Source organism: Pterocles gutturalis, unplaced genomic scaffold (genome assembly GCF_000699245.1).
Source record: "Pterocles gutturalis isolate BGI_N339 unplaced genomic scaffold, ASM69924v1 scaffold40777, whole genome shotgun sequence".
In the NCBI taxonomy this organism is placed as follows: Eukaryota; Metazoa; Chordata; class Aves; order Pterocliformes; family Pteroclidae; genus Pterocles; species Pterocles gutturalis.
This window is the reverse complement of record NW_010111991.1, coordinates 15,601-40,738: the sequence shown is the minus strand read 5'-3', so window position 1 is coordinate 40,738 and position 25,138 is coordinate 15,601. Positions and strand designations below refer to the sequence as shown.

Sequence of the window (25,138 nt, the reverse complement as noted above, 5' to 3'; positions counted from 1 at the left end):
TGTTTCACTACTTGGGGCTGCTTTTCAGCAAGCGAGGTGCATTGGCAAAATTCAGACCCTGGCTGGGAGATTGTACCTCAACTGCATCACACCTGTGTCCCATAAAAATCAGAGCTAGCCACATGTATTCCTGGGGGGTCAGCATAAAGGGACTTTGCATAGTTCTTTGCAGTACATTAAAAAGTAGACACTATTTTAACACGATTTTAAAAAAAACAGACCTTCATAGATAGCTAGATATCTCAAATATATAACATTTTCCTATAATGTACATATTTTTTTCATATTTGTCCTGTTTCCATTCAGTCGTGCTTCCATTAATGGGCAGAAGCATGTTTTCTGAATAAAGAGACTTAAAAAAAATCTCAGCTTTTAGGGTGGGAGGCCAGAACAGAGCCACAGATACTGAATGAAAAGGATGATAAAAGCCTCAGGTAGCACTGAAAGTGCCTGATCTCCTCCACCACAATACTGAAGGCTACATGAAACAGGGAAACTTTTAATTTTGGAAACTGCAAGAACAGTTATGTTGAGTTTCAGTGATGCTTTTCCCCAGGAGCATTACCTCCACAATCACCCATCACACCTGTGTCTGTTAGCATTGACACTGCTTCTAAAAATCATAGGTTATGACCAAAGAAACTCAAAAAATTGGATGAGACATCATTAGTGTCTGCTTTCAATTAACACATTTGTGCTTTTCCTTTTTACTTGTCTCCCACTGTCTGAATCTGACTGTCCATCCAGGTCACGTACGTGAGCTTTCCTCTAAAACTTTGAAAGCCAGAAACTTTCACTGAGGAGCAAAATTTAACTAAGATTTTCATGCAATAAGACTCATTTTCCAGAGGAAAACAGTAAATATTGTAAATCAATGGTACGGTCAGGAGAAAGGGCAGCACTGAAGCGTTACAGAAAATGAAATGGAAGTAGCTTATGGAGAATGGAATGTCTTACACTAAAACTGATTTTTTGTTGTTGTTTTTGGTAAATATTTTTCACTACCCTTTCTCCATCCTCCATTGGATTTTACTCTGCACAGTCCAAGTTTTCACCACGATTCTAGGTCTCAGCCCATAACTCCCTTCCCCTTCTTTGAGGGGGCCCCAGGCATATCCCCAGACCAGTAACACTGGGTCTGAGAAGTGAACGTTCAAGTCCACAATATTGCAAGAGGTAAAAGAAAACAAGCTCAAGCCAGTGCTTCCCTTCCTAGCTCCTGCACAGGGAAGGACCCAACGTCAGCATGTTGAGGCTAGCTCTACAGCATGTATTTAGCCTCAAAATCGAGAACAGCTCAGGGACTATCACCAGGGACAACCATCACGGCCATCCCCGAGGTATGACAGCTGCTGGGTTTTAATGGGAACCTTCTTCCAGAGGGATCTTCCTCTCCCATCACACTCCAACACAGCTGAAGCCATGTCTCCTTCCTAGTCTTTCATCCCCCTCTTCCTGCTTTCTTCCTTCTTTTTCTTCCTTCTTTGAATTGATTTTACTGGATTCACCTGAACTGTTTTTCAAAATCCTTATTGTCCCACCTTCAGGTGCACTGGTTGTGAAATGGATCCTCCTTGGATCTCTCCCTCTGCCCAAGTGTTTGATGAAAATGCACTGTTGGCTCTTATCCACTAACTTAAAACTTCCTATAGGCAGCACCTGAGAAGATCAAGAACATACAGAAATAAACACATGCAAATAAAGTAAAAACCCAGCAGCCAGCACTAAAAAGGGCACAACAGCATGCCCAGCTCTTCTTGCCAACCCCACACCTTTTCCCTGTACTTTGACTCTTGTTTTGTTTTGTTTCTCTTGCTGCTCTTCCATCACCATCTCCTCTGACCAGTGCTCTGCTCCCCACTATCTGTCCTGGTGTCCACCCACAATGGCTGGGGGGTCTTCACACTCTTCCCCCACCCCCATTTCACCCAGGGGGCGCAGCCTCCCTACTGTTTGCCATCCAGCGCTCCTGCCAGCAGTGCAACCAGCTCGACGCTGTCCTCTGCCTGAGAAAACAGTGCCCACGAGCAGCAGAAAAGCCACAGAACCAGAATCAGTTGCCAACAAAACAGGATTCCTGCAGAGATGTGGAGCCCTGCTTGCTTTGGAGCGTGAGCATTTGACCCTCGTGCTTGCTAGGGAGAAGGCCAAAGGCAACACATCACTTTGTTTCTCTTGATAAAGTGGTGCTTTTGGTCTATTTGTCTTCTACGTATCCCTCTCCCCTTCTCCAGCCCAATCACACCACATTCCCAGAGTGAGCAACCGAGACCAGAGCTTTATTTGAAGAACTGTGCCTGTTGCTGAAGAGCTGCTGTTCAGAGGTGTGCCTGGTTCATGTGCACATGTCTGTGTGCACGTGTGTCTGTGTGAGTCTCTATAATATAATCTTTAGCGTATGGCATGCATCATGAACATGCCCCCTCCCAAACACATGCCCACCCAAGACGTGTGGTGGCCACCATGAATTAAATATTGCTAGCGTGCTATAGCATCATATTGCAATATGCAAAACATCACCACTACTTGCTGCTTCTGCATTGATGAATATTATTTGTAGGAATCTCCATTGAGTCCTCCACGAGGATATCCAAACCTCCTACAAGATCAAGATATCCCACCGCTACCTGAGAGGAGACGCACACTCTTTTCACACCTTTGAGTCCTCTTTCTCCTCAGTGCTGCTGCTCTCTGGGTGCGTCTGCTCCGTCTTTCTGTTGATGCGATCACTTGAGAGCCTGCCAGCTTCAACAACCAGCTCTGCTTCATATTCTAAAGGTGAGGAGGTTTAAGCTCAGCCCAGTCCTCCCAAGACACAAAGCCCATCACTGGGGATGACTTTGTGAAAGCATCCCGCCCTTGGCATCCCAGCCCAGCCTCCACCAGCCAGTGCATTCTCCCAGGGAGCATCAACTGCCGCAGACAGCCTGGGTATCTATACAGGCAGAGGCCAGCAAAGGCTGCACACTCCAAAATGATCCAGGATGTGATTCTGGGTGAACCAAACTAATTCACAAAGTAATTGCTTGGACAAACTTGCTTGAAAATAGGCTTATGCCACAGAACACTAAACTTGCTGGAAAGTCATGCAGCGCCCGAGTGCATACTAGATCCCTTTTTTGGCCTAAAAAATAAGACTAGCAAGACCGTTTATCACAGGGTTGTTTGTTGTTCTCAGCAGAACCTATTTACATAGACAATTTCAACTGGGCTTGAAAAACAGAGACAGAAAAAACTATGTAGAAGGCAGTTCCTGATGTTTACAGGGATGTATAAGGCAAACATACTGGAGCTGCTAATCATTCATTTTGACTGCTTTTATGGGCTGAGGAAGGCTGAAAAAAACAGTTTAGGAACCAGTCTGCCCTTAGGAATAACGTTTCCTTTCTGATGACACACAGAAGTGACATTTAGATGCTGCTTCAACAGATGCATTATTTTATTAGAGGATTTCAAGCAGGCAAATGCAGGAGCTTTGTTTTCCCTGTTCCTGTATGACTTACATGATCTGTAACCTTTCCACCAAGGTCTCATTTCAAATGACAGTGATGTGAAAATTGTTCTGAGAACTAGATGTGTTAATTCTACTTCAGATGTTTAAGGGATTTCATCCATTCACCGTTTCTAGGTGCTTTGCTGGAGAGGGATTTCATCTTCCTCAAAAAATTATTTGCTGAAATCTCAGGTAAGTTTAGAGACTCATGATTTGCCTGACAGTGAAGTGTAATGGGAAGTTAGTCTGTCTAATGTAGCTCTAATACAGGTATTGGTCCTAAAATACACATTCTGAGGCTTCTCTGCTTGCACCCTGGGTTTGTTAGGCAGTTCAGTTCTGCCTTTCTGGGCTGGTGGCCCCTATTTTGAGAAGTGTTGATGTAAAAACCAGAAGATTTCTCTTTTTTTTTCTGTCTGCTTTCAGCAACCGCACCATTTTGCAAGCAGACACCCAGACCAGCTGTGGTTGTGGACTCCGTTCAGTGCCAAGTAAGTGAGCAAACTTGACTCCAAACCCCTAACACAGCCAAGAAGAAAGTAAAGGGCTGGCGCCAAGCTGAATGCACGCATGCTTGGGTGGCGATCCTGCATGCCATTTTAGCTTTTTCTTCTATTTGGGAGAGAGAATGTGCTTTTGATATATTTTTGGGACCTCTTCTATTCTTTGTTAACGTCCTTTCTTCCTTTCATGTAACTGGAAAGCTGCAGCCAAAGGAAAAGGGGGAGGAAGCTTTATAAAGACTTCTATCTAACAGGGCTGGCTAAGTAGAATCCTATGGTGACAGCTATCAGTATGAAACCAAACCAGCAGATTTTGCCACAGAGCAACACAACATTCAGCGGTTTCCTACCAGATGATCAGAGCAATTTAAGAATAGATTCAGAACCTGCTGTACTTATTAAGCTGATGTTTCACGCGGCCTGCGGCGAAATGGGATGACTCAGACTCCAATACAACACTCCGTCCTGTGCAGCAGAAACATCATCACTGTGTCTGGCAGAAGATTCAGAAGAAACTCACTCCTTCCACAAATTTTGCCTGTATGTCACTCAGATATGATGGGCTGCCTATGCTGATTACCCTTCACATCACAAAAATGAGAAGGTGAGAATTCAGGAGTTATTGATAATTTTGTTGCTTCTCTTTTGAGCTAGACTCCCCACACCTATTGGGCAGTGAAATCCAGCCCTTTCAGCTTATTCCGAATTCATGTTGCAACTCCTGTGTATATATACACACACACACATATATAATACTAAATACACACATGCATCTGTATCCCTCTTGATTTAGCATATGAACTCAGGCTGCTGCTTTGAGTTCTGACCGCAGTGTGAAGAGCTGCTGCTGGTTTCTGAATAACCTGAGAAATTCAGGCCACCTGTTAAGGATTTGGGTATCAGACAAACTAAAAAAACTGCAGTGCCTGAGACAGCAAGGACTTAATTAAATAAAGTTTTTGGATTTTCCAAATGCTTGGTTCTGAGCTACACAAGTGAAAGGGCAGTCAGTTCCTAGGTCTAAAGGCTGGAAGGGATTACATCCTCACTGCAACCAGTGAGTACAATTGCAAAAGTACTCACAGCTGGGAAAGGTTAAACAACTTACCTCACCCTGCTCTGCTGCAGTTCATCTATCCAATACCACCTCGCCAAGGTTTTCCTTCTGTGAATCTTTATGTAAAACAAACAAAAAATTACCTCAGTCATTGATGTCAGGCCACAAAAAGCCAATTTGCTAACAAATACAAGATCTGCATCCTGCAATATTGGGAGAAACCTTACAAGCTCAGGGCCAGGTTTATGCAAGAAAGTGACCTCTAGGGGTGAGAGAAAATAAGTTTTAGTTCAAAATTTTTCTGCTGTATTTTTAAAAACACACTATAAATGTGATTAGAGCAGGAAAATCAATTAGTATGATGGTAAATAAATGCAAATATGAGAGTAATTCAGGTTTTAAGATGCTTACTTTTGAAGCATTACCTCTAGCCCCAAGTCCAGATTCCAGTAACTGGGGTAACCTGAAGATGATGGAAGTAGTTCAAACTGAGCTGCACAGGGGCAGGCCTGCACCACGCCTGGAAACGACATCCAAAATTTCAGCCCCCCTCAGGTTTTCCACTAGCTGCTCATCCAACCCTGTGTCCAAACCTGCCATCACACGAGAAAAGGAACGTGCTGATGCCAGAAAGTGAGAAATCAAGTAGATGTTGCTGGATGCAAGTCCTGCGACAGCTCCACAGGGACCTGCAGAAACCCCTGGTTGCTACAGCCCTGAGACAGGACCAACCCTCACAGGTGTTTCTTACAAGCACAGGAACCAATTAGTTCCTGGAGAGAAAAAAAAAGAACACAAAAATGCCAAACTTCAAAAAAACCCTCGGGCAACTGAAAAATCAGGTGGTTACTCAGGCCAAAGCATCTATTTATCTCGTAGGTTACATACACCTAAATAATACAGGAGAAAGGACCCAGGAGCTGACCAGCTCCACACCTGGCCAGGGCAGCTCTCTCACCTCGGGATCCATCCTTCAGGGCTTCCAGGCCCTGAGGCCAGACCTGGTGCCCACCAGAGGCATCTGGGGAGAGCAGCCCCCTCACTGCAGCTTGTAAACGCTGCTCAGCACACAGGATCTTTGGGGTGAGGTGGCTCTTCCCCCTCCCTCTTTTTCTTTAATCCCAACACCAGATTTTCACCACTCTCTGAAGTTTGCCAGTCAACTCAGTCTTTTGTGCTTTGATGTCTTTGCATTTTTACAATTACCCCATCCCACACTCACATTTCTACAGCAAGCCAGTTACACCCTGCATTTTAATTACGCATCATCACTTGATGTCCTCTTTCATTTCCAAAATTGAACCACCTTTCTGTCTTCACACCTCCTTTCTTTATCTGTAGCCAATTTTTCATACAAAAGGGTCCTTGCTCTTGTTCAGATTAAATCTATTCAAGTTCTTGACCGCAGCATTCTGCTGACTGATGCTAACAGGGTACTTTCCTTCCTTTTGCTTTTTTTTTTTTGCTTGTTTTAAAATCTCACTGACATGCAGATATACCTCTCGGGGGTAAGGTCACTGGACATGAGGCTGAAGCATACCAGCAGTTAAATCCTCTCCTTCTCCCTACCCGGCTTCAAGGATGACAGATTTTTCACTCAGCATGGCAGAAAATATAGTTCAAGGTCACCAAAGCCTCAGAGCATGCAGAGCCAAACCTCCTAGTGAACCGTCGACAGTCCTTCCACAGGCACGGCAGGCTGCAAGAGGAGGGCAGGAGGACGGGTCGGTACTGTCATGTGGCTAGTTTATCAGAGAAAAGCAAAACCAAAACAGACCTGTTCTAAAGGAAAAGTGACGTAGTGAAGCAATCGGAACACCATATCAGATAAACTCGGAAGTTGGGACAAATCAGGCAATAATCTAATGTAACCTCCCATATAATACGCACAGGCAATAAAATTTAATTTGGACCAAAGAACGCCACCGTTACCAATTCTGGGCCTCATCATTTGATGGGATTGTAAACAATCTCCCTCAAATTAATTCCATATGAAGAACAGTCGCCTCCAACAGCTCTAAACACCCTCTGACTTCATTTATACCATCCTATGTCTACCTAATTTTGGAGCAGCACTTGTCATATAAACAACCCCACACATCAGTCACGAGAAAAACCTACCAGCCTCAACCAAACAGATTCCCAAGCGTAAGCATGATGCAGTCAAACAAAAAGTCTGAGGCAGTGCGACATTGGCACAAACACACATGGAGGACTGCCATTGTTATTCTAAGGATATTATGCCAGAAACACATGCAACAACCTCTGAAGCGGAGGGCAGAATCCCTTCTGGAACTTCCTAACTGGCAAAACATACGGGAGCAGATCTATCTTAATGCATGGAGCAGGTTAGCAACTTAGAGGCAAAAGAAGTCTCAAAGTGACCAATGAATACACCACCACCTTCCCTGCTGCCTATTTATCTTTTCCCCACCCTATAAACCCTTCCTACACACAACGGAGACAAACCTCCACTGCAGCGTGGCCAGCGACAGCCAGGGCACTCACAAGGGTACGAGTACTGTGCTGGGGTCTCCTGTTCCCAATCAGGCAGAACAGAAACTTGGATCCAAGTCTCCCTTCTTTTGTAAGATGCTCCAGCTATTGCTTGCCTATTCCTGGGAGTTACTTTGGGCATGTTTTGATGAGAAATTCTGCCCAAGACCCTCAGACACCTTTTTCTAACCAGAAACTGTTTTACTTTCCAAGCAGTTTTTTTTTTTCCCCAGCACATCTGTGGTTTTGGACATTGTATCTCTGGTAGGGGCGCACAAACCCCATCAAACATCGTAACAGAATCAAGCCAATAAATATCCAAGATTATTAGAGGTAGAGAGAAAAGATGAAGCTTTTCATTTTCAATTCCATATAAACTGAAGGGCAAGCAAAGCAGACAAGAAAAAAAACTTACCTTAAAACTATGCTGTAGGAGCTGGACTCAGTCCCTGACTCAGGTGAGTGTCCTCCCTCCCTACTAGACCAAAATAAGTATGCAGAATATACCCATCTGATGCAGCCAACTGGAAATACTGATGTCATACCACCCACAACCCCACAAAATGAAAAAAATTACACATTCAGTTTGAGAAGGGCACTGTTTTCAAAATAAAGGTTCTATTTTGTTCTCCTAACGAGCCATTTTCATTCCCTCACAAGAGATGGAAGCACTGCCCCAGCAGAAATGTCTATGCTTCCAACCAATAAATGAAGCATTTCTTCCTGGAGATGTAAAAGATGAAGTAATCAACAAATCTAATTTTAAAGAAGAATCTGGTTTTATTCAACACATGACAGTAAATGAATAAAATTCACAATAGCCATCATTAGAAAACAACAAAGTCCGCAGTCATATTTAAATTTGTCTCTACCTACTGGTCACTCACATTTCTACATACAAAGTTTCGTCAGTCTTGCTCATTTCCAGATTAATGGATATTGACACCCACTACTAAGAAAACACACAGTTTATTCACAACTTGGGGGACCTTTAGGGTTGTTAAGAAAGAAAAGCCAATCTTTATATTTTTGTCCAGCAAATTTGCAGCTGGGAGGAACCGAAGTGCTGCACATTAGCAAGGAAGGAGACATCGTCACACTGTGAGTCCTAACCCCCTCCGGCAATTGATGGGAAGAAGGACTCAGCCCGGCACCTCCAACATTGTCCTCATCCTATACTCTAGTCACTGCAGGGCAAAAGCTATAAAAATAAATAAATAAATAACAGCAGCAGCCCCAACAAGTAAAACATGTAAACTCCAAAACACAGTTAAATACCTTTACAACCTGTAACTGTTAAATACAACTGAAAGCATTTTAACCGAAGACTTCAGCCCATAGGAAAGAGCCTCTCAGAATCTGAGTGCAGCCGAGTTTAAGAATTTGAATTGTTTCAACAAACTAGGATATAGCAGCTCTACACACCTTTTTGTGGGGAAGGGATTGACATCTTCAGCTAAAGAAGTCCTCCATCCTTCCCTCCTCACACAGCCACTGAAGTTGTGCCAGTACAGCTGTTTTGGGGTTGCAGTGGTCATTTTTCCCCCATCAGAGGCTAGATCAATCCCCTGGCCTGGCTACAGTCACCCAGAGAGTCAGCCTGGCTGAGCGAGGGGCAGTGTGCCATGCCACTGGGATGGAAGCCCTTCCAAGTAACATGGCTGCAGAATTCTGTCACATTTAACTAAGGCCAAAAGTCTAAACACAGCACAGACTTAAAAATGCACATGTTGAGTACGCCTGTTGGAATCAACAGGTTTACCCACATGTGTGAAATTAACCATTCATCTAGGCAACTGCAGGGACAGGGCCTACGTAAAGGACTTTGGTACCCTTCTTACGTCTGTGTGAGGTCTTCCCTATATCTCTGTTCAGCAAAACAGAGATAAATTAACACATTCTTACACTATTCAAGTCAAGCATAAAGCACGTGCTGAATCAAAGCAGTAAAATAACTGACAGAAGACTGAGGAATTACAAGACAGCCCTGGATATAAGTGTTGTGCCAGCACATGGAACAACCCCAGCAGCCGATGAGAACGTTTCTCCATGTTTTGCAGGACTATCTTAGAGACTGCTGTTTTGTTAATCAAATGTAAAGACTACTGCATTTTTTTCACAAAACTTAGAGCATAGTTCATAACAAGACATATGCCTAGAGCTTTAATAAATACCGTTAAGAATAATACACAGTTTAAATTATCTAGCCTTCATGATCTAAGTACAAACATCTCATACAAAAAAATCCTTTTTGATTTGTACATCTTTAAAAAAAATCAGAAACACCTGTTTTGCAAAGGACACAGCTATACAAAGAAATGATATGTTTTAAAGACATGAAACCATCTATTTGCTGGGTAATACTAGTTACCGAAATGTTCTCTTACAACCTACCACCTAGGTAATTTTTCTTTTCTGATACAAACATATTTGGGCTCTGAATCTGAATCCAGAGTCACTTGAAATTAGCCACTTGAAAGATTTCTGGTTATTAAGGCCCTGATCTGACGATTACCTCCATGGCACCAGCACTGAAACCAGGGACCACCCAAGAGAGATCACTATGGCAGCAGGCACTAGGGCAGCTCATCTGTTCAATCCTGTAGTGCTGAAGTACGACAACTCGCAGTTCTCTGCCACCCCAAAGGAACCATGTCTCATTTCAACCCAGCCTAGAGGAGCAGCACAATTATGTGATGTTTGCAACAACAGTTTATAATGCCCTGAAAAATCACTAGAGGCCCCCACTGGAAATTCTGACTCGTAATACACTTTTTGTTGCTTAGGACTCCTTTTTGCACAAGCGTGATTGAGGAGTAACATCCATCCAGAGAGTCTGTGAAAACTGCTAACTGAAGTATACCGCAAAAGTAAATTCCATTTTGTTACCTGCTAAAAGGCTGGATGTCGTCCTTGGGATTAGAAGCAGCACTGTAGTTAAAAGTTAATACTAGGGTGAGGTTATTATTGTCTGAGCAGCTTCAAAATACTAATAGCAGTGCATCTTAATAACCGGCTGGTATTGTTCTCTATAAAGTGATGCCCTCGATGTGCACAAGATGACATAAGGGACACGTACTTTGCTCACTGACACTGGGACATTTCACTGCTAGACTGTTAGGATTTCAACTTCCTTCTGCTCTAGTTTTGACTTGTTTTTGGAAAATACACAGTTCGGCATTTTAATTAAAAACATCCTATCAAAAGAAATAAAAAGGCACTTGGTATTTCTCTTTGGCTCAGTTGAGGCGTGCTGCTAAAACCTGCCTGTCTCTTCATCTGATGAATAGTTGCCATCCTGAGGTACTTATTCATGTGCAAAAATAAGAGCTTCAGGGATCTACCAATTGCATTTCTCACATTGCTTCCAGTAAATGTGCAAAGTTCTTTACCAAACACAATCTCTTAAATATAGAAGAATGCATTCCATTAAGTTTTTTCCAGGGAAGAGCTCTGATCACTGACGCAGTCCTTATTCCAAATATGGTCTCTTAGCTCAGTGTTCTTTAAACCTGTGAAAGAACAGCAATCAGGCAGAAAGAGTTGAGGTGTGAGACGTAACAGCCACCAACTGCTAAATGCAGGGTCCATGCCTTGCTATGTGTTTTTCTACTCTCTGTCCATTTTACTTCTCCAAAAGTACAGCCAAGGGGCCCAGTTTAATTTTGATTATGCAACTGTAACTCCACTGATTCAGTAGATTATTTTACTCAATTCAAAACACTTTAAAGTCAGAGTCATCCTTTCCTTTAAGTAGACCTTTTGAAAAAAGTTACTTTTGAAACTTAAAAAACACAGAGCAAGCAATGAAGTAGCTTCTGATCCCCACCTAGATGCTCCATAATGAAAAACCAGGAAGACTATGTATTTGGGAATAAACAAACAATAACTAAGAGCCTGAGACAGTGAAACCTGTTTTCAGATGCTTTCAAAATAAGACATTCTGAGAAAAAATGTTCATGGTTTGAAAACATCAAAACCAGATTACTCTTTTGAAGCAAAATTAAAACAGAAATGGACATACAAAAACCTTAATGCATTCAGTCTACATCTAGGTATTATGGACCAATGGCTTAGTAACATGTTTTAAAACTGTTATTAAAAAGCAATATTTGTGCATAACACTTACAGGCTATGGTCTGCGTAACACCGAAGTTCCTTCTGAATAAGACGGAGTAAGAACTGTAAAGACAGTTACAGTATCTGTGTTAATATCTATACAGATATACAAATACGCTAGGTTTCAGAATAAGATGCACACTTTTTCAAACAGTTCCTCATTTGAAACATTACCCTGTAATGCTGAACTCAGTGAAAAAAAAAAAAATCTAAAAGATTTACAGATGCTCTATCAATGTTTGGAAGAGGAGCTTTCACACTGAATAGGCAAGAAAAAAATAATTTCCTTTTTGCAGCCGAGAGATTTATTTCTTCGTAAAAAACAGAATGGCTTTCCAAAGTTATTTTACCAGCAGACGTGTAAAGAAACCAGTAGAGGGAACCTCATACTTCAAGTTTCTTCACTGTTGTAAGTATCGGTGTTTTCAGAAGTTAAACCTAGTATTTCAAAGGTATGGGACTGGCCAAGCCACAAGTTAATTCAGTCTATACAAGTAAAGTTAAACTTGCTGTCAAGTAATCTTTAAACAACTCTGACATTTGGCATAGGGAATATAATAACAACAAGCATGACAGAACTGAATACCACATAAGAGGCTAAACTCCTTCCAGGTATCTTTGAAGAAATAACAGTTGAACACATGCATCTATATGCTGTACTGCAAAGAACGGGAAAAGCAGAACAAGAGGTACAAAACCCACTATTTATTACAACAGCAAAAGTGCAGCTTTACAAAGGCATTTTAACTGATGCTGTAAAGAAATGTGGGATTTTTTTAATTTGGTTGTAATAAATAACTATAAAAGAAAAAAGCAAAGCTTTAAGTATACTTGGAAAAACTACAACAATCTCCAAAACCTCAGTCTGCAGCATGGAATACCTAATACTGAAAATAGCACAAATCAGGATTTATAGAGCTGCTGACTAGCAGTGGGAATATACTTCAACTATTAACTTATTTACTTAATTTCCAGAGATTTCACATCTTAAATGTGGACAAATTTACTTTAAAATTGTGGTTTTAACTGAATTTAGAAAAAATAGCCTCAAATGTAACTCAAAACAAGACTTTCTGCTTTTCTTGTGTCAGGATAGAGTGGTCTGACACACTCAGCATTAGCTCCTCTGCAGGAGCACAGAGCTCAGCGCGACACCATACAGGCAGAGGATTTTGTCTGGGCACAGCCAGTACAAAGGAAGGAGTATTTCTGAAGTGTTTCGCAGTCATCCTGCCTTTCAATGAGCACTTGTACCCAGGACTTCAAAAGGAGAGGATAAGCAGGTGACACTTCAGGGCATCTCTGAAGTAGTCATAGCAGCATTCTTCTCTGCTGGAGAACAAAGCTGGCACAGGTGCCTGCCTGGCAAATCCACGGCAAATGCAAAATGTAACCTACAGGTGGGTGCAGCAAGACTGATTTCAAAGGTACAGCAAGCCACCCACCTTGCCTATCTCTCTTTGGTCTTTAAAAACAAAGCGGGGCAAGTCAGAAGTGGAAAAAAAAAAAAACCCCAAACATTTTCAGATCTTCCTATCCATTATACAGGATCTCAAACAGGAGAAAAAAGGAAAATGGATGTGCTTTGGTACCAAGACACCACGTGTGTGTTGCACTCCTTTTCCCTAAACATCTGCTCCTGGTTACGGTCAACAGTTAGGATGACAGTTTTTCATCTAACCTCACACAGCAGTTTTAGGACCCATCTGGAGAATGTGATATATTAACTTTCAACAGCTTCATTATCACAGTGATTTTGGTGATACAGCAATGTAGCAAAACATTTGTTACTGCTTTGCTAAACTAGCTTTAAAGAAAACAGAAATAATTCTTCCGTGAGTGGAATCTGAGGCATCTTCTAGGTCTACATATGAAGGTTTACTCACAATTATGCCTGCTGTAATCTGCTCAGCCAGCAATTAACAGATGTGTATTTGCTCTGGAATTGAAGTGTATCAGAACTTACCCGCACTTTTGATTAAAATTAGATGAGAATTTCAAAGTGAGCAAATTTGTTCTTTAATTGAAAACTTCCTACACAACTGGAAGTTTCTTTTAAGTAGGAGTATTGAAAATGCAAAAGGAAAATTTGCATTTTAAGATAGTTTAGCACAGAGGAAATACATGGCAACTAAACAGCATTTTTAGACTTACTAGCAAGGCACATGCATCTGCTACCATGAGCATGTAAAACACGTTGTTCCAACCAGATGGGGAAATAAGACCAGCTAAGAGAGGCCCCAAAGCTGCACCTAAAATGTAATATTGGTATTGTCAGAATGATGCAACTTAAGATTTACTATGCTGAAAGACAGTTATTCTGAGTTAGAATATCAATTTCTCCATCTAGTTAACTCAGTATTATCTTATGTACTAAAAGGTCCCAGAAAGTGCAAAACATTACTGGTACAGCTGCAAGCCAACGGGAAACATAACACAGGGGAAGCTGGAAGACTAGAAGTTTAAGAAATGCCTGCCTTTGGGCTCAACCAAATGCCCATCCAATATTAAGCTGAATCCCACTCAATTTTCCCTTCCACATACCAGTGCAGAGGGCATGAATAAAATATCCCTGATCTCAGAAACAGCCCAAATGGCATCATCAACTTTTGCTGTCTGTGCCCAGCATCAGTCTACCACCCTCCTCCTCCCTCCCTCAGGTCTGGGACCACTAGAGAGGTTTAAGGCTAAGTTTGCTCTACTCCCCATTTCCAAAGTTGTACCAAGTCCTGGCAAAACGTGAATTGGAGAGAGCCTAGTTTCTCAAAGATCCTTTGTTTTAACCCACAGCTAAGGCAGGCTACCTTACAGCTTTAGCTTACCTACAGATCCCGTTCCGTCGATGATCGCTGTCACTGTGGACAAGGCTCTTGCATTCCCTTTCAGGCTTTTATGGGTACCCTAAAGTGACAAAGACTTCTTAGACCTATCCTGAGCTGAACTCCCAAAAAGTCCTTACAACGTCATCTAGCTCACACCCCTCCCACATTACATGTACGTTGTGAAGATGCCTTAAATATCCTAGCTCAGACTCTTTTATCACTACATAAAGAAGCCTCCTACCCCACCAACCTGCAGCCTACAGTGTTCTCCTTTATTAAATCGTGTTATTTAAACCACAGCAGCCAAGAAGCTTTCTGTTCTGCACATTGTGGATTCAAGGAACAAGGATAGCACTTCAGCTTTGCATTATGCTGCAAGGCTGTTTCCATGGACCTGTTTTCCCCTGCTAATAAACAGCAAAGCTTTGTGGAACAAACAAACAAAAAAAAAAGGGGAAAAAATCACCACTGTGCCAGGAATACTAGAGTACCAGAATTATGGATATATACAGAAATATTAATTCAGAGAATTCTTGAGCCAAAAGAAGCTGTTCAGTCCCAATTTTATATGCCAGGTCTTCAGAACAAAGCAACTGATAAAGGGAATGACTTAGTAGGAAGACAGACTGAATAGTTCAGAGAACTGCTAAGACAGACAGTCATTTATCTGCAGTACTCTGAGGAGAATCCAGTCAGGTAATCTGCGATTTACATTTGCTCATGTCAGATGTTTGATTGCTAATATCCTAGGAACTGGTTGGCAGTTTCAATACTTTTCCCCAGGGCCAGGCACAGATCTTGCAATGTCAGGCCCCACTTTCTAGCTAGCAGCCACTTCAGCACAGATAAGGATAAAATGGGCAACGCATGGTGGCCTTCTTTGTCTTGCTAAGACCAGCCAAGGACAGGGCTCTGTAACTGGAGATTTTTGTCCTGCTCCTTTTCCTATATTTAGAGCATTTGTTGTTCGAGGACTTTTGCCTCTTGCTTGGTGCCTTAATGAATGAGGATCTTTGAAAGCAACTTTCCAAAGCCTAGCTCATGAAAGATACCAGGGTCAATGTTTTCACATAGCATTTGTGACTGACCAACTCGATCCAGCTGGAAGTGTCGGCAACCAGAGTAACAGTACAAGAAAGGGCAGGGAGTAGCATGGACAAAAGTAAGGGTATGTGTCATGTATAGCTTTCCGCACTGATGGGAATTAAGTTTCCAGCTCATCTCTCACCCAGACACAGCTCCTCCCCTTGTTTAAAGATGCAAAGCATAAAGGGAGAGAAGGCACCTGTACAGAGCCTTGGCCTTGCATGCAATCTTCACATTCACTTTGGTCTGTCATCTACAAGATCTGGGCTGTCTTGTTAGTAAGCAAGACAATTTAGAAGCCTCTCACAAGCATGACACTCACTAATGCATGAACTCTAAAACAATCTCTGTGGCTGAGTTCAGCACTGCCTATCCAGCTTCTTATCCCTTTGCTTTGGGACAATGCAGGCCCTTCAGTGACGACCCTGCAGAACTCAAAGGGCTCTCTCTGGAGGCCAAAGCAGAGGGGAAGCCAAACTCACCAAGTCAGCAGAGACAGCAGTGGTGATCAGCGCGTAAGGGCCATTCACCAGGGCACCACTGATAAGCAGCATCACTGTTGCAAGTTGGGACAAAAATGGAAAATGTGAATTGCCTGAAAGACTATTAACCATAACAGGAGACACCCTAGCCTACGGTTCTCAAATGGTTTAATCCTTCCTTGGCTCCCCTGACCCCATCACAGAATTGAGAAAGGAGGAAAAGCAACATACACTCCTATCTCCCTTCAATGCTTACTCCATTATATGAACTTGCAAATATAACAGGAGACAAGTCTGAGTCAAAAGGCATTTCCCAGGGCCTTTATTGATCCTAGCAGGTCAGAGAAAGGGGAAAGTCTGACCAAACTGACCCTAAGAGCAGGTGATGCTCACAGGATCCACCTGTAAGCCCCTTCTCTGCTTGTACAGCACCAAGCACCAGAGGACCCTAAAACTTCACAAGGCTTTTTAGGTAGATGAGGCACTACCATCAGCACTTGTGTTTCAGCTTCTGTTTTGAGGTAACAGAAAGCCACAAGTGAATTTAGCCTATACAAGTAAAGTTAACCTTGCTGTCAAAAGTACTACAACTAGTCTTTGAACACCTCTGACATTTGGCATAGGGAATATAATAAAGCCTGTGCTGACACAACAAGCTCCAGAAGGATGATAATGATATTAACTAAATCACTGTTCTCATGCCAACCTTTACTCATTCCCTAGAGCCCCCTCTCCCCTTCCTTATCCTGTAAAAAGCCTGCAAGACAAAGTCTAGGGAATTTAATTCCATACTTCTTCCCCTCATGGAATATATAAAAGAAAAAAGGAAAGAGCATCAAAGGATCATAAATGAAAAGTTCACAGAAAGCCAGGCGAAAATAATTTTAAAACACTCACCTACAGTAGCCTCAAGGCCCATTTTACTGACTGCAGAGAACATGTACAACTGTAAAGACGATAAAAGAAACATGTTGAATACCAACATATGGAGTAATCCTAGGTTGCCCATTTTCCCCATGTTAACTACAAAATATCTTAGTTGGTACTACGTGAAAGCTAGTTCTAGGATTACTAAACCCTTTTAGACCACAGCTGAATGACTGTTTGATTGGACACAGGAGGGAGATAGGGGATATGCTCCTATTCCCCTGTGGGTCCTTGCAGAATAAAGGGCTGTGTTATGAGACCACTCAATTTTAAACTCTCAAATTGCCAGCTTCGACACAGCACAGAGTACTGTTCATAAAAGAAGCAAAGAAAAATGCATCTCATATGTCCAACTGCCAGTTTTTTCAACAGTTATAGCACAGAAATTTTAGCCTTAGAATTCTGGCTAAGAACTGAACATCATACTTTACAAGAGAACGTTAAGCTTTCCATATAATCCTACAACAAGCAATACATTAGACTTGTTTGCGTGCTTAGTAAAGGCAGCTTCAATGTCTAAACTTGATCACATGCTCAACTTTTCATGCCAGTTTTTAACCTGGCCTGAGCTCTTTATATCCAAGTTAGAAGATGCTGTCTGCAGAACTTCACAAGGAATGCTGTCAAAGTCTCAGTCACAAGTGTGAGAGGGGCAAACTCTTACTGTGGGTGCCGCAAGCAGTAACATCATTCCACAGGTCGATGCCCTCTTCTCTAGCCTGTCTGAAATCAGGCCTGCCAAAATTCCACCTGAAAAAAGAGACAGGTGTGTGAGGAAAACACTCTGTGCGTGTTTTAGACAAAAGACATCAGTTATACTTAATGAAACCCAACCCAGATTAAAACAATAGGATACGACTTTTAATCTAGTTATACACAGCGGCACAGAGCATGAGACTAACATTAGTCACACTTAGCAATATCCTTATCAATCCAACTGGTTTTAACTTGGAAGATAACAGAAGCAGACAGTTGTTCTTCCCACTGTGTATTCCAACCAAATATCCAAGGTAACAGGGGTGGGGGCCGAACAGAGATAGAAAAGTATTTATAAGTCATTGTTCTGCTGCTTTTGCATACAAAAAGCCTTTTTGCCAGGTGCCACATGGCCCACTGCTGGCATCCTGGAATCCAGCTGTGCCCAGCTACCCACTGGTCTCTTAACTCCTCACATGTAACAACTTGGCTCTTGAGTGGTCTGTCCACATTGCACTGCAACCAGGGGAAATGAACTATTTTAGTTCTTGGGGCAAATGAAATATTTGGTTTTCTCTACAGGTAGTCACTCCAGGCTCTTTAATTTTCCCCACTCCTTGTTTTTGCCAATGACTGTACACAGAAGTGCTAACTGAAGCATGTGGCAGGAGGGGGCTGGAAGGCCCGAAGGAAGGAGCTGCCAAAATAATATAAAGGGAAATTGGTACAGGGAGAAGGAAACAAAAGTTCTCTGGATTATCCAGATTCCTAAATATTGCTGGGCCTGCCTCTCCCTTCCCAGCTGCCCATCTCCAAAGTGCTCACATCCCACTTGGGTTTAAATGTAGGTGTCAAAGGTCCAAGCAGCACTGGCACACTGTTAAGCTTGTATTCACAGCAGAATAAGATGCTGGTGAAAGAAGTCACTCACATCGCCAAGGTATTACTGGCTCTGGCTTCTAGCTATCTGGGATGAAATGAGCAGTGAGAAATGGCAGCAGTCACATCCAGCACAAGACTAGAACGGTAACTGCAACACACCTTGACACCTGCATTTTGAACTACCAGGGTCTACATAGCTCTTGATCAAGCAAAATTTCTCCATCATGAGCATAACTTTCCAATAGACTGCTCCAGGACTTATTTCCACGAGGAAACTGGGGGAGGTGGAGAGGGGACGGGTGTTGGGGAGTGTGTGTGTCATGAATCAGCCAGGCATCAAGATAATGATGCTTGTTTTACTGTGAGCTATACTGTCTGCACTGACATAAAAATCTTATTATTCAGTGGTCATCTCACAAATTACAAAGGAATAGTCTCATCCTTATTATTATTACAATCACACAATTTATCACATACAGTTATATAATGCGTCAAGAAAAAAAGCCAAAACACTTGTGGTCATTTGCCTCTGTGCCCATAAGAAACACACAACTGCACAAGCTGGGATAGTTTTGTTATGTTAGAGCAAAAAAAGGAAGACATTTTGACAGATGGCATGACCAAGACTGATGGGCCAGAGCTGATGGCACTAAAAGATTCCATAATATCTGGCTGTTACGGTCTGCACTGGATAATATCACTGGCTCTGTGAGTTGATAAATTTAAAGATATTTTGCTAGCTTTTCAGCAATCAGCCCAGCTCTCAACTTAGTACCTTTACTGTCGGTCTTCTTCAGTGGACAAAAGGCACAGGGATTAATAACATATGTAAACTGTGTGTAACACAGCTTTTCCTAAACTGGTCTGATTAAGGATAAAATGTTAATATATAAAACTTACCAAATATTCCACCCACATCAAACAGTGTAGAAAGGTCACCAGCTCTTTTGGCATCAAGATGCTCTAGTGACAGAAGAAAAACATGTGTCTCATTACCAGACTACAAAACATAGAAACCTCAACAGAGTCTTGTCATGCCAGGATAAAGGCATTTTATGTCAGTATTGTTTGTTCAGAGGAACAAGCTACCAGAAGCTGCCATTGCATATGACAAATAAGAATGTATCATAAGTGGGTATTCAGGGATACAGTCTTTTGAATGCAATTATGCTCATGTCAGGACACTCCACCACTTTAACTATAGATACAGTCCAAGCAATAGAGCTGTTTGTTGTTGAAAGTCTGGACTAACAATATTCCTATTTGTGAACAGCCACATACTCATAAACAGTTAACAAATGCTCATGAGGCTCTTTGCTCCAAAGGCATGATTAGTGTACATTTGGATCACTTATAGAGCCTCATCCTGGAGACTTCCATCACATGGACAGTAATAGTCATCATTAAATCACATCTGGCAACACTGCTCGGCACAATGTGTACTGCGCAGTTTATGGGGATCACGAAGAGACAGTGATTTCCTTAACTGCACTGTTTGCACATACTTACATTTAGTCTAATGTAGCTACTGATACATTATGGGGTCAGATTTCCAAAAGTACATCAGGAAGTTGGGCAATCCAGTCCTGTTGTGTTAAGTGTGAAGTTTCAAAAGGAGATGAATTGCTAAGATTTGGTATTTTTTTAAAAAGTCTCTGAAATACATTTGAAAGAGCAGTGTGTGCTAAAACAGTGGGGTCAGCAGCACTACCATAACCTCAGCAACATCTCGTACAGCACAGATAGTAGTACTGTGCTAAATATCATTAACTTTTCTATTAAAAGCCTACTGCTTTCAAGGTACCCAGTCCTGCAGGAGCACTGGTTATTTGGAGTCTACACACAACAGCCTTTAGCTATAGGATTTGCAGCTCTGTATGTTTTCATAGGATGTTCAACCTGTCTGTCTCAGCTGGTTGTTACTGCCATGCTTGTCCAGAACATAATTTTTTTTTTTTAGCTGGGGGGTTTAAAGGTCACATTACGGCTCACAAGAACATGAATCTCTCTGGCTAGGGAGAACTCCTTTCTCCGCACTCTACAGCACAAAACAAAAAAGCCATACTGAACAGATGAAAATGCTAATTTAGATTTTTTTGTACATGTTTTAATACGGCACTTCAATCACTTAAAAACGTTATTATAAAGTAAATCTTTTTTATTTGGTTTGCAAGAGCCAAAGACACAGCATTGATGCTTGGAATTGCTGAAGATAAGCCAGATTCCTTTGCTTGTTTGTTTTGAAAATGCCCTCTCCTAATACTGAATTCATAAAACTGAGAAATACATTAGATGGTGACTTACAACTCTTCTGCTACTGTAGCAAAGATAGCTTATTTCAGGAGTAGTAATGTTTCTTATTTATTTCAAGCTCTTATTTCCAGACTCTTTGTAGTCATAATTCTGTATTCCCTTATGTCATACTTACCTACGTTTGTGATATAGAGGGGAAGCCAGAAGAGGAAAGTATAGCTCACCAGCTTTGCAAACAGCAGACAAAGGGAGAACTCTATGACTCCCTGAGAATGAAGAAAATGGGAAGTTAGTATCTTCACAGAGGTTGTTATTTACTTTCAAAGGCCATTATGAAAATGGTTTCTAAGAAGCATTTAGGCTTTTTTTTTTCCTCTCAACAATTCCCAAGAACACAAAGCTTACAATCAGAGCAGACTGCTGTGTTTTTCTTATGTCTTCTTTTGTCTTGATTGTATTGAATTGACTGAAGAGAGAACACTAAAATGAACAGGAAGGATTTGATACTCTTTGGGACACCCACATCATTTACTTTCCTCACGTAAAGAGTTCTTATATAGCATTATAGCAGATTTGTCATATCTTTGTGTTCTTTAGATCCTTCATTCAGATGGGTCTAAGATGTCTCCCTTGTTGTTTAACTCTTTACAAAAACCCAGTTAACCAGCATGACACACCAGTATATGGTAAGAGCACGCTAGACAGGGTATACACCTATTTGAAATACTAATTTGCTCCATCCTCTTTCCTGTTGGGTATATGAAAAGTACACTCCCTTCACAGCATTGCAACCAAGCCACCAAATTAACCTATCTTCATTCCCCTCACCACCTGATAAATTTTTGCTTGAAACTGGATTTCTTAAATCCCTGGTATGGAGTACTGCAGTTATCAGCATGGACAACACACAGGTAGCTCTGCTTCACATACAGCTGTGACCCTTCTCAACAACAGGCAGGAAAAATACCACAGAGTAAAAGATCCCAGGTGGCAGCAGCAGCAATTTTTTCTGGTCATTACTTCCACTTTGCCACAGGAAAGAATGTTGAGACAGAGGACCAGACTGGACAGGATGAGAAGATGAATACAGTGGCTTGGTGCTGGAGATTTCCTCCCCTACTTTTACACCTGGTCCAAATCAATTTGCATATAATTCTACTTGTGAAACCTGCTGAAGTTGCTAGCTTTAAACTGAGAGGACAATCAAAGATGACAGTCCATGACCTAAAGGAAACGTCTTTTCCTTTTACCAGCAGTCAGAATGTTTGGGCTGTCTGAAACTTCTCAATATAAACCATACAAGAGATTTTTAAATTAAAGCTTTTAAAAATACTGTTGAGCAGTGTAAAAGGGAAGTCATAGAAGGAAGTTCTGACACAGTGAAGAGCTTATAGACTCAGCTGCTATTCCATCCACGTGTCATTCACCAAGACCAGTAAAGTTTTACATTACAGGGTGCTCTAGTATTAGTTACAATGAGGTGGGGAAAAAAAAAGCAGTTTATATGGGTACTGAAGCCTTGATGCTTGTAGTTTCTAAAGCTTATGCCATCTGCTTACTGGGGAAGAGAGTACTCTTGTACCAATTTTCCCTCCTCCTCTTAGAGGTGCACACCTTCGCTTGTGTACCAAGCTTTAGCCTATATACAACAGAGTTGAAAATCAAAGCTTGTGATGCAAAGTTAATGTCTTCTACCACTCCATCTAGAACTTCATGGAAATATGAGTTCTGAGGCAAAACTTAATTCTCAGAGGAACAGGCAAGCATAGCACATGTACTCACCGGTATTCGCAAGGCTCCAAGGAAGCTTATAGCTGACGTCCCATGTCTGCCTTCACCGGTGGCCACACTGCTGGCGTTCAGTGATACACTGCAATTTTCACCATCAATAAGCAAATGCTGCATCTCTGGATCCTGCAGTTTTTCCCAGCAACAACATGTGAAAAACAAGGAATGTTGCATCAAAACACGTATCAAGGAAACAAATAATTAAAAAACATTTTTTTAAAAAATATATCTATTTTATCACTGAAAGTTGCAGCTTCTAAAAAGATCTCTTTAATTGTATAGACAGAGTATACACAGAGAGTATACAGTATATACAGAATATCAGGTGAAACAAGCCTGGCTGTTTATGTCTGAGTGCATACATTCCATTATGGAGTCAAGTTTCTGTTCTATTGTGGCACAATTTAAAGTTGCACAAAACATGTATTAGAGTACAGTTTAATGGAACTGTATTTGTATATTTGTATTATTGTCCTTCCATACAAATATTAAGCCCATTTTTCGGACTCTGTAACATTACCTTATTCATTGATTTAAATACAGGCCATCTTCTCAACTGAATTATGGATAATGAGTGCTTTATGTTAAGCAATCACTCCCCCCCCCCAGTTTCATTTGAGCACTGAAATCCACAAATTACAAAAGTTTACCAAAGTTGTGAATTCGGAGTTCTTTTCTAGCACTACAAAGGATTTTACTCTAATACTGTCTGCAAAGAATACTTGTGGAGCAAGTTATCACTCAACAAGAACAAGCCATTCCAGTCTAGCCATGAGGATATCTTGTCATTTTTATCCACCCACCACGCTGAAGTGAACTCTCAGAACAGAACTGGAAATTTACATCTTACAGCTGTACACAGAAAAAGAAATTTCAGGCATAAATAGTTCTCAGTACTTCTTTTCCAACTTCAGAAAAAGGATGGGATGTAGCTACCCTCACTTCACAGGCTCACTGAGAAGCTTACCTAGCTGCATACTTTTACTAGCTATGGATGTATTTTACACACTGCCTTCTTACTCCTAATTCTTGTGCATTTGAAGAAAGCCTTAGTGAAGAATTAAGCCTCAAATATATATTTAGCTCTAGGTTAGTAAGGATAAAATGACAGGTCATTCCACTTCCAGTAGTTATTACAAAGATAAACACTTTCTGATTAATATTTGGTAAGCTGATGGAGGAAGAAAGATGAAAAAAATAATCAAGTGCTGGACAATTCCATTCTGATATTTTACACTCAAAGTTGATTCTAAATAAATTCTGGTTTTAAGTAACTTTATTTAGGAGAAGACACTAGGGAACCATCTGGTCACCTTAGCAGACACTTATCATAATTTTAGAAGCTACCATTCAGCATATCCAAAAGGTTTGTACAGGATTGGTAGACGGGATGCAGGATTTACAGGAGACCCCGCAGCCCGATGAAGCATTAACTAGAAGACAGGAAAAACATTTAGGGACCTCTGACGTGGCACTATAGACCTGTGTTATGGCACATGAGTCACACCATCATCACCGTAAATATTTATCTTCTGAATGACTGGAGAAACAGCATAACCTGAACTATTTTAACAGTAGCAATTCAAACCATGAACTCTTAACAGAACAAAGGATGAACAGAGGGAATAGAGGAGAGGGAAAAAAGGGAAAACAAAGAACAGAAGGGTTTAAGCAATGAAGCTCCCCACTGGATTCAATGGAAGACACTTCTAGATAGCATCTTAAGTGAGTATCTCTTGCACAATTTGCACAGCAAACATAACCAGGATTGTCTGAGGTAACGCTGCTCATTTCTCAGACAGGTAGCTCCAAGCCTACTTAAGAAGAATGGGTTAAATATTGAAGTGGAAATGAGCAAAATCTGAATAACTTACTTAGCAACTTAGGCTGGAAACTTTTATTGACAATATGGGATTTTTATGCTGCACGTAGCTAAACGATAAATAAAACCAGCAGTTTGTGCTTGGCAGAGATAACATTGTTCAGCCCTGCCAGCTTGTCACAGAGTGTGATTAGGCATACGGCACACTCTTGATCTCTGGGGAAGGATTCATTATCCCTCAATTTTGTGTAATTTTTAAGAGGCCAACCTGACATAAACTGTAATGAACACAGAGAGGTATTCAGGTCACGCAGCCAAAAACACATTCTGCTTTCAAATCACTGCATATCCTGAATATTTGCTTTATTTTTAGAGTAATTGAAGAGGTCAGTGAAAAATCAGTGAAAGCTGCCATTCTAGTGTGCTTGGAGGAGACTAGCTCATAAATGCAAAACATCTGTTGTTTGTACAGGCACAGAAGCTGACTGCGATAATCAGCTCAGCATAACTGTAACACAACCACTGTAAAAAGTAAAGATGTTCAACTCCGCTTTGACATGAAAAAGATTATCTTTTCTCACTGGCAGAAAATCACTGTTTGTCTCTCAAACAGTGGCAAACAAAGATTTTTAATTTTTTAACTTATTTTTAAAGTTTTTAGGACTCCATATTACAAACATATAACCCAGCTGGCAGGGTGGAGAGAGGTGGG

The 25,138-nt window shown here is 41.3% G+C and overlaps 1 protein-coding gene across 1 annotated transcript in view; it reads right to left on the bottom strand.

Annotated features, from left to right (window-relative positions):
• Positions 1 to 11,674: 11,674 nt before the first annotated feature.
• SLC37A1 (solute carrier family 37 (glucose-6-phosphate transporter), member 1) overlaps positions 11,675 to 25,138 on the bottom strand; it is a gene marked incomplete at its 5' end in the record, with an annotated part of 28,363 nt that continues 14,899 nt past the window's right edge. The window contains 9 exons of the mRNA XM_010073890.1: positions 11,675 to 11,731; positions 13,823 to 13,920; positions 14,491 to 14,569; positions 16,059 to 16,132; positions 16,956 to 17,004; positions 17,650 to 17,735; positions 19,464 to 19,526; positions 20,992 to 21,082; positions 22,599 to 22,730. Coding sequence (XP_010072192.1) covers positions 11,675 to 11,731; positions 13,823 to 13,920; positions 14,491 to 14,569; positions 16,059 to 16,132; positions 16,956 to 17,004; positions 17,650 to 17,735; positions 19,464 to 19,526; positions 20,992 to 21,082; positions 22,599 to 22,730 — 729 coding nt within the window. The remainder of the gene's footprint in view (positions 11,732 to 13,822; positions 13,921 to 14,490; positions 14,570 to 16,058; positions 16,133 to 16,955; positions 17,005 to 17,649; positions 17,736 to 19,463; positions 19,527 to 20,991; positions 21,083 to 22,598; positions 22,731 to 25,138) is intronic.